Genomic DNA, 17,108 nt, shown 5'->3' on the forward strand with positions numbered 1-17,108 from the left:
TTAAACTCTTATTACTTCAAACACAGTTTTACAAATACAAAAACAAAGAATAAAGAACATATATAATGGACGGAATACAAAATACCAATCAAAAGAATCAACAATCATAAGGTCGGAAGTCAACACTATGAAGATGATCATAAAAGTGAATCTGGAAAACTGATAAAACGATGATATACATTAGACCTAGATGGTTATTTGAAGAGGACAAGATGATTAGATGATGTTGAATGACTTCGCCTTTCGCTCCTCTTCATTCTCTTGTATATATGAGGATGAATCCATCCAAGACACAATGGGCCCTGAGGCCAATTGTTAGCTTATGCCTATATTAACCCGAATCAGCAACAACCCTTTTAGGTCACGATCGATTAGATGGCTCATATCCATTATTCTCAATATAAAATGAAACACAAATACAAAACAAGTTAACCAAAAAATTCATGTATTTATATGATTATATGTTCGTTAATGAATTGGAAGTATACATGTATTTCAACAATATCAAATATCAACTTTTCAGCACAAATCTAAATCCTGAACTCCCCTTTGCTCATACAAAAAGCTTTGTTGCACTAAGGTAGCATTTTGACATGGAGAATGATAGGGACACCACACAAGAGATCTAGGTAGATCTTAATGACCCACATTAAACACCATTAGACAAACTTTTATATTATTTTATTAAATTAAGCTAATTAATACCTCCTTTCAAGTATATTCCATTTTTTGATTTCCACGTCATTCTGCCCAAAAAGAATAAGAATTTAACCATCAATAGTGAGGGAATTTATATAGCAAGTAGACTTGCCCAAGTGCAACATGTGTGGTGTTTGTCCAATTCCTTTTCATTATTTCAATATACTTATAGTGATTTGTATATTTACTTTTTCAAAATTCTTCCAAAATAAATTGGGAATAATTCATGCACTAAAGCACAAATCATATGTAAACAATCTCAATCTCAAGTACAAATATATAATAAGAAAACTCTTAGTGTAGCAAACTGTTGTGTGATTATCTAAGTAATTCTAAATGGTTGAATGATAAAGTGTTAAAAAGAATGACCCCTAACACATAAAAAAGATAAGCTTAGATCAATGAATCAAACTTTGTACATGGAAATCATGCTTAAGTCTAATCACTAAAGAAGTGCATCTATAAGTAGGGTCTTAAAAGATAACTACCAAGAGAAAGATCTTAACAAAGATAAAAGGAAAAAGATAGAACATATTTGTGGCCCTCAAAGATAAGATGCTTCACGTGCAAGTGGAATTCAGATTCGGATTCAGCTTCCACTAACGAATAGTAGTCGTTACAAGATGTTAGCAAGTCAAGTTGGATGAAGAATCAAGCATCTTAAAAAACACATTGATTTTATATCAGACATAGAATCTTAGATATGATACCCTAGTAAAAACGACAATATAATGTAACCAAACAAATGGTTGTATATTACAACCAAATGAGTTTTTTTATTCTACATTTTTTTTTTCAAAATCATTATGCATTCAACCTAAGTCATGTTCGTACAAGTGAAGCAACACCATTATAATCGTCTCGAAAAAAGAATTTTTCATTCACATACATAGTTATTTTGATCCAACTACAACCATAGCAGGACCCACGATTTGGACATAAAATTTAACTTTCAAGTCATGATTAAAGACACTTTAATCTAGCAAGAAAGACTAATCCACCTTAAACCCAACTCAAGATACTTTATTATAAGGTGTTTGTTGTCGAAAACCTAACAAAAGACAACTAGCCACATGTAAAGAACATAGACTTACGTCGTTAATCCATTAGGAGTATCTGCATAGGAAAAATAAATATAAACCTACAAATACTATAGTTCAAATAGATTATCGTTATAACAAGAGGATAAAACTTGAATAGATAAAGTTGCGTTCGATGTTTATTAGATTTTTGTCCTTTTAACGTTTGTTCTAAAGCAAAATTCCAAAGAACATGATGATCATAAGGTGCTAAACAACTATAATATTCACATTATAGATAACACCAAAAGAGAAATAACAGAAACACCATGAAAAAACATCTAAAAAAGCTACTTAAATAAAAACCAAAAAGAAATCAACCATAATAAAAATCAACCATGATCAAAATGGTTCATCCTTGAGGGTAATGCATTGCTGGTTGCATCTGAAAAGACATGCTCTGAGGTGCACCATAAAACTCGTCACCGCCACCACCACCCGTTCTAAACCCTATATTACCTCTATATTGAGATGCCATGAAGACATTACCATTTGTTTGGTTAAATGTCGTCGCACCACCACCACCACCATCACCATCATTGGGCTGATTCCATTGAAATTTACATTGCTCCGGTGATGTTCTTTTATTCTTTGGCAAAGGGTTTTGACTTTCGTTGACATTGACCGTTGTTATGTCGTGAATACTTGCTCGTCTTTTATCTTTCCCACCCGAAAGCTGTCGAATGAAATACTTTTGAGCATGACTTGCAACTTGTGTTGGCGTTCTTGTTACAACATAGTTCCTTGATATATTCCTCCAATCTCCTTTTCCATACTTCTTTAGCCCCAAAAGAAACAATCTACAATCACAATCAAATTATTAAAAAGGGTAGTGACACAGCTTGTTGCTCGTTTGCCTTATGTTTGATGTAATCAATACTTTAATTTGTTTTTATTCATTCTTTGATCAAGAAATAGAATCGGAATTCGATAAAAGAGACTTACTTATGCTCTTCTTCTGTCCAAGGAACTCCCTTTTTCCTCTCGTGTTCAACCGGTCGACCCCCCACCACAGCCACCGGAGACATTGTCCCACCGCCACCATAGGGCGGCGATTTGCACCTATCAAACTCATAACCATCCCCCCATTCCAAAGTAAAAGGACAAGTATTACTATTACTATTATTATTATACCTATACTTTGGTGAAAACCCTGCTTCAATACTACTCACATCATCTTCCAATTCCTTATACTGTCGCCGCACATCCGCCACTGTCTTCCCTGGCACCATCTCCGCCACCCTCTGCCACCGATCAGGGGTGTCTTTATCAAACTTTGCCAATGCATTTTCAAACAATTTGTTCTCAACAGGGGTCCAAATTGTGCTCTTTATACCCCCCTCCACCATCCAATTTGTCGAATTCGAAACAATCCCTGTTTCCCACTTCATAAAACTTAATAATTGAACAAACCCAGATATAAAAATCAAATCTTTATGCTACCCACTTCATAAAACTTGATAATTGAACAAACCCAGATATAAAAATCAAATCTTTATGCTTTCCACTTCATAAAACTTGATAATTTAAAAAACCCAGATATAAAAATCAAATCTTTATGCTATCCACTTAATAAAACTTCAAAATTGAACAAACCCAGGCATAAAAATTAAATCTTTATGCTACCCACTTCATAAAACTTAATAACTGAACAAACCCAGAAATAAAAAGCAAATCTTTAATGAAAAATATGAACTTTGGAAACAAACCCACTTCAGAAAAGTTGAAAATATAACAAACCCAGAAATAAAAACCAAATCTTTAATGAAAAAGATGAAGCTTGAAAAACAGGGGAGTGGATGCAAGAGTGTTATATAAGCAGCATCCAACCACCTGAAGAAGAATCTTAAAAAGATCCACTTTTTTATTTTGAAATTAAAGAGAACTGTTTCCCCAAAATTGGATTGGTAAACATCAAACCCTAGTATACAGTGAACAGGATCTGACTTGATAACATGATTTCTAAAATTAGAAACCTCTAAATTGAGTTGAGTTGAGAAAGAAAGGGTTTATGGAATATTATGTGTGGAAAGAAATTGTAGGGGTTTTGATGGTGAAATTGAGGGATGATGAAATTGAGAATAATAATAACCAGTAGGAAATGAATCTAGAGATGAAAGAGATATGGAGAAGGTGGTGAATTATGATTGGTGGAGATGGTGCTGTGGGTACTGCAATATAAAAACAGGTAGCCACTATTTTAATCATTATTATAATTGTTATTTTACCTTTTGTTCATTTCTTAATCTTGCTGCTGTTAGTTTATGACTTTATGTAACTTTCATGTAAAACCAATGTTTTACTAAATTGAACTCAACTGGTGTCACGAAGGGATATCCTGTTAAGATGTCTTTTACAAATTGAAGGTTAGAGGTTTAAGGTTTCAATCATGTAAAATATATATATTTATTCTAAGAGATTTAAGAATCACTGTTAAAAGGTAATTAAATAGGTTGCTTATGATTTACTGGTTGCGGGTTAAATGAAATAAAAAAAACAAGTTCATCTAATGCTCATGTAAATATAGAAAAAGAAAATTTTTAATGTTTTTTTCTTCTAATTTTCCTTTCAAAATGGACGATTTGCAGATAATAAAATACTCTTATAATTAGTGAGTCTGTTTCATGGATCAGGTAAGAAAAACTAAGAAGTGGGTATAAATTGTTTACTTCTATGTTTAGATTAATTTAAGTTTCATGTTTACTTTTACACTTAAAAAAACCACTTTACATCTCCCTATTATATTCCATCCTTCTTTATGTGTGTTTACACTTTCTTATAAATGAAATTGCATAGATAATATCCTATTCATTAGGGGTGAGCAAAAAACGGTTCGGAACCGATAGAACTGAGGAACCGGAACAGAACCGGTTCCTCAGAACCGCTAATGTGTGTACCGGTCCGGTTCTCGGTTCTCAGAATTTGCCTTAAACGGTTCCCGGTTCGGTTCCATGTAAAACCGGCGGTTCTAGACTTGGAACCGAAAAACCGGAATATTCAAAACGTTTTAAATAAATTTACCAATCTCCATTTTATATAGAGTAATTTATTAACCGGCATCCATTCAATTATTTTCAATTCAAATCTTTTTTCTTAACGTTCAAGAACTAGCAAACATGATCAATTTTGATTGAAGTTGTCAAGGTAATTTAATATAAAATGATATGATCTTCCATTAATCTATCGTTGATAATGATTTGTTTAACTTCAACACTTAGGTTTTAATAAAAAATATAACGGATGTTCATGTTATAATCTAAATTAGTTTTACCATGAAAGGAAACATACAATTGTATAAACTTATTTTGCAATTTGCAAAGTTTTCATAACTCATTTGATAAATAAATGATCAAACCGGCTATAGCCAGAACCGATTAGCGAGAACCGGCTTTAGTGATTCAGGAACCGAACCGGTTTACTATAATAGGTTCCGGTTTCAGTTCTATTTTTCACTCATTTTCGGTTCTGATTCGGTTCTCGCGGTTCTGAACCGTTGCACAGTCCTACTATTCATAGAAAAATTTAAAGTTGCAAACTTATTCTCATTTCTATAAGTTTTATGCTTCCGTCATTAGTATGAAAATAAGGGATTAAGGGGATTTTCGTTGTATCAAAGAGTAACGATAAAATTATCTATTTAATTAAATATATATTATTTTAATTGGTTTTAGTTTATTTAATAAATAAACTATGTTTTTTATTTGATTTTTAAGTAATAAATAATTTTAAAATTTCTTTTATTTCAATAGAAATGTCGGGAGTACAAAAGTTAAGACTATAAATTTATAATATTATCAAGTGTGCATATAAAATACAAGTGACATACATATAAGGAAAGAAGGCATAATAACACATATTCTAGTCAATGAGGCTTCAGTATAATATATGCATACATATCCACATTATCTTTTATCGAAGAAAGAACAGAACGATTAGGGAATCTAAACAATAATAAACATGTTAATATTTTAAAATAAGTTATGTAATTCTGAAATATATTAGAAACTTATACAAATTACAAATTATTTTAATATTTTATTAACAAAATAAACCTTTAATAAATTTGAGAAAACCACTTAAAAGAATCAAACACTAGTGTATGCAATAGATACACTAAAATGATAATTATTGAAAGATTCCTCTCTGATATATGTTGTAACTTTAAATCGTGTGTATTATTTGCTGTAACTTACAAAAATACATGTTTTATATATGTAAAAGAAAATAAAGGTTCCCTCTAGTTTATTAGCGTAATTTTTGTTTTATAGTTTCTCATTATCCAATATATTAGCGTAATTTTGTTTATGCGTGTTTTGCATTTCATGTATCGTGGTTTGCTAGTTTCCGGATTTAAACATAAAGTAGAATCAAGTTCAAACCTCGGAGTCGTATATTAGACACTTAGACTTTGTTACATCGGCAAAATGCACCGTACAATTCATGAATGTGAAATATGATTATCAGGTTATACAGCCAAATAAAAAACTAAAAGTGAGACCTTACTCTATATATAATTCCACAAGGTAAGGTAATTAGGACTTTACGGTATATTTTAAGAATCGTTGAAATTTTGTTTAGTAGCTCAAAATCTTGATTTCTAAGTTTTGTACTTACGAATATTGAAGATATGTTGACCTTCACCGTTTGACAATGAAAATAAATTTATGAGATAACTTGTTGAGTTTTAATTACAGTTTATGAAATCATACCTTTTTAATTAAATTTTGATTTCACACTAACCAGTACTTCAGTTTTGGATTATCATGACACGTCTATTAAACTAGAGTTTTTAATAAATAAAAAAAGTCAAAACACACCGTACCAAATATGACCAATTCTTGGCATGCAAATTCGAATTGAATATAAGAATATGCCTTGAACTTGTATTTCACTATTTTCATTTTTTACACCACGCGTCCATTTATTGCGTTTTGGACGCCCACAAAGCATAGATTCAACAAAATTGCCTAGCTACATACCTTCCATAGAACATAGAATTTATTCTAAAGTGAAATTTGATATCTACTTATCTACTATCTAGTCCCTTTTAACGTCAAATTAACGTACGCTCGAATACTCTTATAAACCATCTATATCTGCTCATTACACGATTTGAACTCTCGACTTCTATGATAGAGGAGAGACGTCAATTACACCTATAGTCTTAATATCGTGTGCATGTTTCTTTTCATTTTATAAATTACAAATTAAATTATCAGATGCTTGAAACTATAATACGTATCGCTAACAAACGCTAAAGAAAATCAAGTTAAATAGCACTTTTAACTTGTACTTAACAAAAATAATATAAGCCCTCAACTCCTATCATGCCTCCATGCTACTGATCCATCTCCCATTCGGTTAAACAACGGACCTTTAATGGTGGAATCATCCATCGGTTACACAAAAGAATGCTGTTTCCTAAAATTTTAATTTTTTGAAGAAAACCAGACAACAACATACTATGTGTGGTGGTGTTTTTGGTTGCATAACGAGCTGTTTGTTTATTTATGTGACATGGCATTTCAACAACTTTGAAATAGTTACCCTACGTGGTTGCTAGAACATTAGCATTTACCGTTTTTATCATCCATCATTATTTTACAAATCATAGCATACATGATCGTAGATGCTGTCAAAATAGATACGATTTTATACACTTGTTATCTTTCATGTCCCGAGATAAATTCACATATCACTAACCACTTACATGTCCCACATCATTATTCCAACATACGACCCCATTGTAGCCTCGTACATAAAAAGGATACTTACCACTAACGCAAATGTATCACTTCGTATAATCAAGTGAACATTCAAAAACTTTCCACTTTACCAAAAGAAATGTGTTATTTTCTTTATTGCTCCACCTAAAAGTCTTTTATCACTAAACTCCAAACACACACCTATATATAGCAGTGAATCTTAAAGAGATGCATTATCATTTTTAGATTCAAAGCATTAAGTCATGTTACATGAACATCTCTATGAGTTATTCGTTGTCGTCTATTTGTTAATGCTTCTTTTACCTCAACATCATAATTAAACCTATAATAGTAGATATTGCCTTTGTGTTCTTGACTTATTTTTGATGAATGGGGATGTAGTTAGGTTTTAAACTTTTAATATATACATACAAGATAGTTTTAATTTGATTTTATTTACTGATGTAACAATTTGATTCACACATGTTTAAGTTCTTGATTGTCCATTAATGCAAAAGTGTAACTAATAAGAAATTAAAGAATTGTATATGTCTCCCTCTAAACTTAAACAATTGCATATTTTCCTAAAATACAAGTTTTTAATGCATAACTTATAATGCTCTTCAAGCATGGTTTAGGAAAATAGTAAATAACCCAAGGTTAAGTTAGCTATATTCAAACTCAACTTCATTCATTTACATCCTAATGCTCACACATGGCCTCGCATATGCTGTCTTATTTTCTGGGTCACAAATCTTTTTTGTTTGTATTAATAAAGATTTGTAATGTAGAAGAGTATTAAGTTATTGTAAATTTGTAATTTGTCTTCTGGTTCAATGGCATGGAGTGATAGTTAAGACTTTGTATCTATAGGTCTCTGGTTTGAAACCTGACTTAAGGTGGGTCTTCTTAATTCTCATAGTGGTTGGTTTCTTTCTTGATGATGTTTCGTATGAGTCAAGCTTTAATTGTCAAAATCAGTATGGACGGTTAATATACCATCTCAGAAAGACTTGGATATTAGGGGTAGTTAGTTTTTTTTTTAAAGTATTATGTTCTTAGTCTTACTCTTTTGAATATTTTATTGCAGCTAAACATACATTCTCACGCAAATACATAAACTATTTGTGATTGCAGTTTGGATTAAAGTAAATAAAACGGTCATTTTCTAATCAACATCAACATTTTATAAGCTATAAGTGTTTTTTTATAAAGTTAGGAGGAGCTATCAGTAGATTCTCAGCCTCGTCAATGGGATTCGACACGATTTTAATCTTTTCTTTTAAAAGAATTATATGACCAATTCACTTTATTATGTATATGTGGTGCCTAGCTTATTATTATCATTATTATTGAATCACTTATGTAATTCTTTTGATAACCTTGTTACTGTGTTAGTCTATTGTTTATTTGTTTAATATAATGTTTCTAAAAAAGACTTGGTTATTAAAATAGGTATTATATTTATATGCTTTGAGTCTTACCTATTGTTCAAGCTATTAAGTATTAACCGTTTATGTGTATCATAGACGCGTTTTTATACATCGGTGATGTGACATCATCTCTGGGTTCGTAGGCAGATCTAGTATAGCTTGAGGGTAGGCCGTGCTACCCTTTAACTTTTTTGACAAAGTATAGTTTAGTTCAATTTTTATGTATCGGCTAATCATAAATAAAAGAAAATTAATTTGCGTTAATCCTTAACTTTTCTTCTATATCCGTCGGTTGTTATCAGTCTCTTTGTGTGCTCTAAGAAAATTTTGGACAACTTATTGTTTGATTTCATAGGAAATGGATGTGACGACTTTATAATTATTTATTCGGTTATTATGATTCTTGTGTAGTGTGGCAACATCTCATCTCATTTTTATTTTATAGATTTGGATTGGCAACTCATGAACTTCGGGGATAAGTTTGTTTAATTATTTGGTCAATTTATTGAATAACGTGTTTCACATATATTTGAACTCGTTGGACATGTGCCTATTTTTCCTGACCAGTTACTTTGTTTTGTTGGTCACATTTAAGACTAAACTTCGATATACAATAAAATAAGCTATACTTGTTAGTGAATGTATACGTTTTTACATTTTTATTTCATCTACTTTTGCATCTTATGATTGTTGTATCATTCTACATGTTTCCTAATAAACTGGCCCAATCATGCTTTGTGACAAGTAGTCTGGTTCACATAGGAAAGTGAGCAATGGGTAGACGATAGTGTTGCATGATATTTTCATGTTTTTGTCTCTCTGACCCTTTTTCTATTAATTATATGTTTGTTCACCATTTTCTGTTATTGATAGCTTAATATCAGGGCCGGCTCCGAAATAACGAATTTTTTTTTGGGCCAAAGGCGAAAAGGAGCATTTTTTGGATTTAAATAATTTAATTTGAAATGGGCTTACTTAGTTATGATTTGAGTTGTGTAAAAAAATAAATATAAAAATGTTTCAACTAAGACTAGAATCCACAACCTCTTGATTTGATGTCATACATCTTTGCCACTAGACCAAGTTAGTGGTTATGAAATTATGTTGAAACATTGATTATACATAATTTTTTTTTCATAAAAACACACACACACACACACACACACATATATATATATATATATATTTTCGGGCCTAGCGGGGTGTCGGGCCTGTGGCCGTCGACTACCCAGCAACACCCCTAGGCCGGCCTTGCTTAATATGACACTATATGTTTTATAGGAGAAACACTATGTTTATATCAAACCTTTTTAGGTATGTAGATGGTTATTGGAGTTAATTGTCTCTCTGAAAACAACCTCTTTGGAGTCTCCAGCAGGGCCGGCCATAAGGTGTGGCCGGGTGGTCGACGGCCACAGGCCCGACAACTATAGGCCCGAATTTTTTTTGTAAGTTATATATTTTTTTATTTAAACAATATGTATATTTAGTGTTTGAACTCAATTACTCCGTATATGATAATTACCTTGGTCTAGTGACAAAGGGTTATTACTCCTAACCCAAAGGTTGTGTGTCTACTCTCATCTGAGACATCTTTAATCCTATTTTTATACAAATGTTTTTTACACAACTCAATTATAACCAAATAAACTCATATAAAAATGAAATTGTTTTAAACCTAACGAAATACTACTTTTACTTAAGGCCCAAAAAAAATTTTGTTTTCTGTCCAAATTTTTTTTAACTTTCTCAGAGCCGGCCCTGGTATCCAGAATAAATGTATCGTTTGCCTACATTGTATTATCTTTAGACTCCATCGATAGCTTGATTTTTGATAAAATTCTAATGAGTATTTTTGTTGTTGGATGTTACAAGATTTGACTCATACTTTATGTGAAAGTGTGAACCTATAATATTTTCTTATTTATCTCCTTATGAACATAATATATTTCATCTTTAGATACATATATCATGTAAATGTGACGTCTCATCCTTTTGAATGAAGTGTTAAAACTTAAAAATTAAAAAGAGCACTATAGTATCATCAAATTCACACTTGTACTATTTTCTCACAAGAAGAAGATAACAAAGATTAAGAAACATCTATTTAAGGAAATAAAAAGTGTACAACACATAGAATATCGGTGCGTTTTAATTATTAGAACACTCTTGATATGTTTATGTTGTTTTAACAAGGATACTGCTTACCAAGGATTGACTCTACGTCTCTAACCCGTTATAAACAACACATCAACCCGTGGATAGTTAAATGATCGACATTAGGTGTATTCATCTAAGATGTAATAAAATAACCAAATGAGTTTGTTTCACCCATTGCTACAATAGTACAATGTTTTCATAATCTAGTTAAGTCCTAGCTAGTCTATCTTTTCAAAACTAAAATATTCTGAAAAACATAGGTATTGTTAGGATATTTTCAAAAGAAACCAATTTTAATTTTCATATACTAGATTACTATGTAATCACATTAAGTTGAAATTATTAATGTATTTTTCAATCTTCAACAAGTTTACACTTAAACTTTATTTCTAATATACCGGATTATTATGTATTTATGTAATTACGTTAACTCAAAATTCTTAATGTATATATTTTATTTAATTAATCTTAAATAGCCTCACATTTTCTACTACTCTTGCAAGTTGCAAATAGCACACATTTTGTAATATTAAATTACTACACGATCAAGGATCAACAATCAACCAAGGCACCAAGCAAACTCCATACCGACATGGTTCCAACAACGGAAAATACGAAAATACAAATAAAGGAGGCTTACATCATCATGTGCATAATCAATTTGTATTTTGAAGACTGAAAAACAAACTAGACAAATAGTTTAATTTCAAAATATTAAAATAACAAAATGATTAAAAGTATAATATAATTAAAGGAGAAGTAGTTCCATCAACCAATCATATTGCAACCCCCCAAAAGTAGTTGGGCCTTTCCCCTAATTAATTAGGGCACCTCTTTCTTCATACCTAAATTCTCATCAATATTTTTGGCTTTTTTCCAACATAAATAATTAAATAAATTTATTTCAAACCTTATGTAAGTGTGCACTAGTTAGATTATATCTGAAAATGATGTTTCATCTTACTTTTAAGTTAGTTTTACATATGGTTTAGAAAGTCAGACTTTATTAATTTTTATATAATTGGTTCAAAAGTCAATCAAACCATTAGTTTGACTTGCCTGGTTAAACAAGCCCATCAATAAATTTGATGGTTTTCGGTCATATGTTATAGTAACTAAAATACTCGTGGTTTTGGAGGAAGGAAAGGGGGGGGGGGGGGAGAGAGAGAGTTGTCGGGTTGGGTTAAAGGAGGGAGCCAAACACGGGGTTGAACCTATGGAATCTCAGCCAGTCACTAATTTAATATTTTTTTTACTTTTGTTTAATTTTTAATTAAACTACAAAGTGATAGTTCAATGGTGGATCGGTTAAGCCGCATTGTCTATGTGACAGTGATGTAATAATACTCTTGAGTTAAACCACAACATATGGACTTAGATATGTAAGCTCTAAACGTCACATACAAGAATAATTATCCATCTTTAGACATGTCGATGAGTTCATTGGTTAATTTAGAAAACATTAATTAAAAACAAGAGAAAACAATATTAAAAAAGAAGCTATTCTTTCTCCAATCTCCATCATTTTTTTTTGTGGGGGGGGGGGGGGGGGGGCTTTTTTAGTTTACTTTAACTTAGAATTGATTTATAACTTTAACAAAACTTTTAGATTGATCCAAACAGTAAATTAGAAACACTAATTCAGTATTTAACTTATTTGTGTGATTAGATGTTGCATTAAAAATTTGAAACTTTAATTATGATAAATTATGATAAAATGCCAAAATTGTTGTATTAATTTGGCCACCCCCGAAGTAAAGGTGACCCTTGATGGACGAAAGGGGTAAGGTCTGTATTTTTTTCTTTCCCGAAAAGTAATAAAATAATAAAATGAATTAAAATAATAAACAAAAGTATATCAATATTTATAGCTGGAAAATGAAGGGGGTACTGCTCGTGCTCCATCATTGTTTATTATTTAATTAAAATAATATACAAAGTTAATGAGTTGTATATTTAAATAGTTTTCCTACCCTATGAAATACTGATATGAAATACTGATATGAGGTGCGAAAATTGAACTCTTATTGAAGTACACGTTTGATTATATAATTTATACTAATGATTAACGTTGAATATATTGAAATTATCAATTCACATTGTTGTAATATTTTATTTTTGTATTCGTTATTATTATCACTAATGTCTATTTCTAATTATCTATTAAGTATTATGAATATTGGTATTATTGTCACCTTTTTATCCGCTGTTTTCTTTGTTGTCCAGGTCTATTATTGATCTTTTGTGGTTCTTTTATACAATTTCCCACATATAGTTTTCGAGTTGGGTGTCAATCTTGAAACATTTATATTCCTTGTAGCATAGGTAGGTTTGTCTAAATCTTATCATTCCCAAACTCTGCTAATAGTTTTGCTATTATTGAAATTTTTGCTCGCTTCGATTGATTGATAATATTGTTGATTTAATAAGCCAATATAAAAAGAACGAGATTTTAAACAACATATCTTTACAAAAAAACTGATGTAATGCATAGAGTTTATCAACATATGCAAAAAAAGTTTTATTTCCAAGACAACTTTTAAAGCATTGTTATTATATAGTTGATATTTGACATGCATAAATTACCGTCGATTTCAAATGTTGATGTTCCAAATTGGTCATCAAATGCCAAAGCCCAAAACTAACGAGCTAAAGCTAATGGTCTATTCTAATAAGTTTGGACCTACATTAGTCTGATCAATGCTAAGATTTAATACATAAATCAACAATATTGTAAATTTGTAAATATATGTCTAGTAATCACATGGGTTTAGTCAATTCTTAACCACCTTTTCAAGGGGCGTTCAAGGTTCTTTTTTTTTTCTTCGTCGGTCACATTGTCAATGATACGATTGATTCGAGATAACTAATCTCGAGAAAAAACAGATAAGTAGAATAGCTTTTAAACCAAGATTTCTGAATAGTTTCGAAAATAAAAGTCACGATATTTAAGGAAAAAAAAAAACAACTTCCGTGAAGAACTTATGCCACGTGGATGAGGAAATGGAATATGAAATGGGATAATGCAATGGAACACGTGCATTGCTGAGTGGGTGTTCTTGACTCAGTCTTCACTCTGACAAACGACCCATACAAGTCGGGTCTTTGTGGGTTGGGTATGTATTACGTGTAAGCCAACAAGTTATTAGCACATTAAGTTAAAAGTAAAGCATTACGGTCTAGTAACATGGACAAGTCAACTTTATGGTTTGTCATAGAGTTGAAAGACGCAATGTTTGTTGTATCCAAAGATTTATCTTAACCCAAATATTCACGGATTCACGGACTAGAAGAACTGAACCTAGTCGATATTCTTTGACATAGAGGTAACAATCAAGATGTAGTGAACAAAATCAGAATGATCTTATTCGGAAACATGGTTGCATATGATTTCTTTGTTTTCTCTCATATTTACTTAGGCATTGCGACTTATTAAATCTTTGTTCATACATTTGTATTCCAAATTTTTGAAAACGTTATTGTTGAACTACAATCATTATAAATATAAAAAGGCCTTTTTATGGCTTTATGGAGTGGGTTTATTTGGTCTATATGATTGGTGGGCCAAAACACCCACAGGCCCATGGTGTGAAACTACGTGTTAAATACTTAAATTTTGTAGATGCAGTTAGAGGTGTACAAAACTAGTTTTAAACCCAAACCGAACCGGTTTGGTCAATGGCTTGTCAAAACCGGTTTGACTCAAACCGGTTCGGTTAATAAACCGGTTTAGAAGCAAGATAGGCAAGCCTGGTCACGTCGGTTCGGTTTATAAACCGGGTTTCCTCAAACCGGTTCGGTTTTAAAACCGTTTTGGTAGATCTTAAGGGGAACCGGCCCTGAAACTGGCGGTTTGGGTCGGTTTGGGTGAAACTGGTTTTTTTGTACACCTCTAGATGTAGTCATGTACATCACACCACGGTGTGATACTTTGGAGCCGGGGGTCTCTTTGAAAGCAGCCTCTTTATCCTAATGGATAGAGAAAATGTCTACCTACATTTACACCTTCCCGTCCATAGCCGCACGCCAAACTAGGAGTAAGCTAGTTAATGGAGTAATTTCACGTCTAAGACATGAATGATGAATCTATAAAATCTATAGATTTGGAATAAAGTATAAATGAATAAGTGTCAGTTTTAGGCCGAAGTATTAAACACATTTAGCTAAACCGGCCATGTTGTATTCACAGAGTGATCCATTTTTTATTTTTTATTTTTTAAAATTAAATAAATGTGATTTATGTATACGCTAAATTCGTTGGGTATTTTATGTTTAAACCTAAAAGAAAAAAAAATCAACCATGCTTTATAGTTTAAACTTTATTATTTTATAAGAAATTATAGTTTTCATCTTATAGGCATGTCAAAAATACATGTTTCGTCATTTATCTTTTACACGTACCATAATTTTATACAAGATTCGGCATAGATTTCATCCTTTCTACATACACTAGATTGTAAGACAACTTTTATAAGACAATCGTTTTAACAATGATTCAAAAGTTCAAAGCATCACATTGCTTTAATTGGATCCATGTACATGACTACAACAACAGACGTACCTAGTAAATCTCACAAATAGCAAAAGCTATTAGTGGCGTGCGGCTATGGACAGAATACCGACGGTTTAGCTAAAGTGTAATATTATGGTTTGGCGTGCGACTATGGACAGGATACCGACGGTTGACTAGCTAGCTAAGAGGGGTGTGATTGTGGCCGACGAGGAGTGTAGTTTTTGCAATGCTGGTTCCGACACCGTGACTCACCTTTTTACTGCTTGTCCATTGGCTTTGGGTTTATGGGGAAAAATTTGCTTTTGGTGTCGGGTTTTGAATTTTTTTGTTTTTTCTTTTATAGATTTACTTTAAATTCATAGTTCCGGTGTTAGAGGGACGACAGAAAGAAAGGCTTTACACGGTATTGTGTCCACGGCTTGTTGGGTTTTGTGGAAGGCCAGAAACAACCTCAGATTCAATGGAAAAAGGTGTAGTGTGGACGAGATCTTTAGCAAAGTCAGGGTGGTTAGTTTTTTTTTTTGGTTTAAACATAGGGCCATGAATGGCAAGTTCGTTTCGGGGATTGGTGTAAATTTATGAATATGTAGTTGTTTGTTTGTTCCGGCCGGCCCGGTTTTCAGGTTCGGTATTGTTTTACGAAGTTCACGTGTCAAAAAAAACTAGCTTACTCCTAAAAAAAACTTAAATAGTATAAAAATGATGCCAAGTCAAAAGCAAATGATTGGGTATTGTACATTCCAAACTCCAAACTTCAAAGCGTAAAACAAATAAATAAAAGATGGCAGGACCATGAGAAAGGCAATCATTTGAGTTAAAATTCGGGGAGGAAGGGTTGGGTTGTAGTCATGTTTAAAAAACTGATTTAATAATCGTATCAAGATGGGCTTTGAAGTGGTATAATAAGTTGTATCGAGCTGTTCATACCGTTATGACTAGTTAATCACTTAATCCTATAATTTCATAAACATACAACTTTAACTTTAAAAATAATCCAAAAGTACATAATTCCATAATCAAAAATCAAGTTTTCAACATTTTCTTTTTTTAATAAAGCACAATAGATTTATGGTATCGGAGTGTTGAATGCATCAATTTCACGATCGCTTCAAAGATGAAATTCACTATTATCATCATCTATCATCAATAAGGGCATGACTAATTTCATTTCCTACAATATAAACATAATATACTAAAACAACGTAAGTAACATGTAACAAGTAACTTTGTGTTTGAGAAACCAGTTTATGCTTTTCCTTGCCAAACTTTATCTATATCATCATTATGAAGTTCTTCTTCAACCACCTGAAATTTCATATGATTTAAAAATCAAATTTGAAGATTCTTTAAACCAGTTTAACAGTCTGAACATGTAGCACCGGATTTAGCGACGATTCAAAACATTGGTTGTAGTGTTGACTTTGAGGTAGTGTGTTTGTTATTTGAGTCAAATCCGAATATGACGAATTTTGGTTTATTCTAATCAAAAGCTTATCTATACTGACTTTCAAATTCTAAT

At 31.7% G+C, this 17,108-nt stretch overlaps 2 protein-coding genes across 2 annotated transcripts in view; both read right to left on the reverse strand.

The window, feature by feature from the left end:
• Positions 1-17,108, reverse strand: part of LOC143574563 (protein DAMAGED DNA-BINDING 2-like) — a 114,507-nt gene that overhangs the window by 67,443 nt on the left and 29,956 nt on the right. The gene's annotated exons all lie outside the window — the stretch shown is intronic.
• LOC143574557 (transcription factor DIVARICATA-like) lies at positions 1,892-3,836 on the reverse strand. The gene is made up of 2 exons (XM_077059148.1): positions 2,724-3,836; positions 1,892-2,578 (listed from the first exon to the last, which is right to left on the reverse strand). The coding sequence occupies exons 1-2, from the start codon at positions 3,167-3,169 to the stop codon at positions 2,131-2,133; spliced, it is 894 nt and encodes a 297-aa protein (XP_076915263.1). The 5' UTR covers positions 3,170-3,836; the 3' UTR covers positions 1,892-2,130.

The sequence above is a fragment of the Bidens hawaiensis genome, unplaced genomic scaffold, assembly GCF_021521415.1.
Source record: "Bidens hawaiensis isolate Kalapana, Puna unplaced genomic scaffold, B.hawaiensis_p1.1 tig00027057_1, whole genome shotgun sequence".
NCBI classification, from domain to species: Eukaryota; Viridiplantae; Streptophyta; class Magnoliopsida; order Asterales; family Asteraceae; genus Bidens; species Bidens hawaiensis.

Coding starts and splice junctions, on each gene's coding strand:
- LOC143574557 (XM_077059148.1), bottom strand. CDS start 3,169: ATGAAGTGGGAAACAGGGATTGTTTCGAATTCGACAAATTGGATGGTG. Junction 2,579..2,723: donor TGGACAGAAGAAGAGCATAA/GTAAGTCTCTTT, acceptor TTGTGATTGTAG/ATTGTTTCTTTTGGGGCTAA.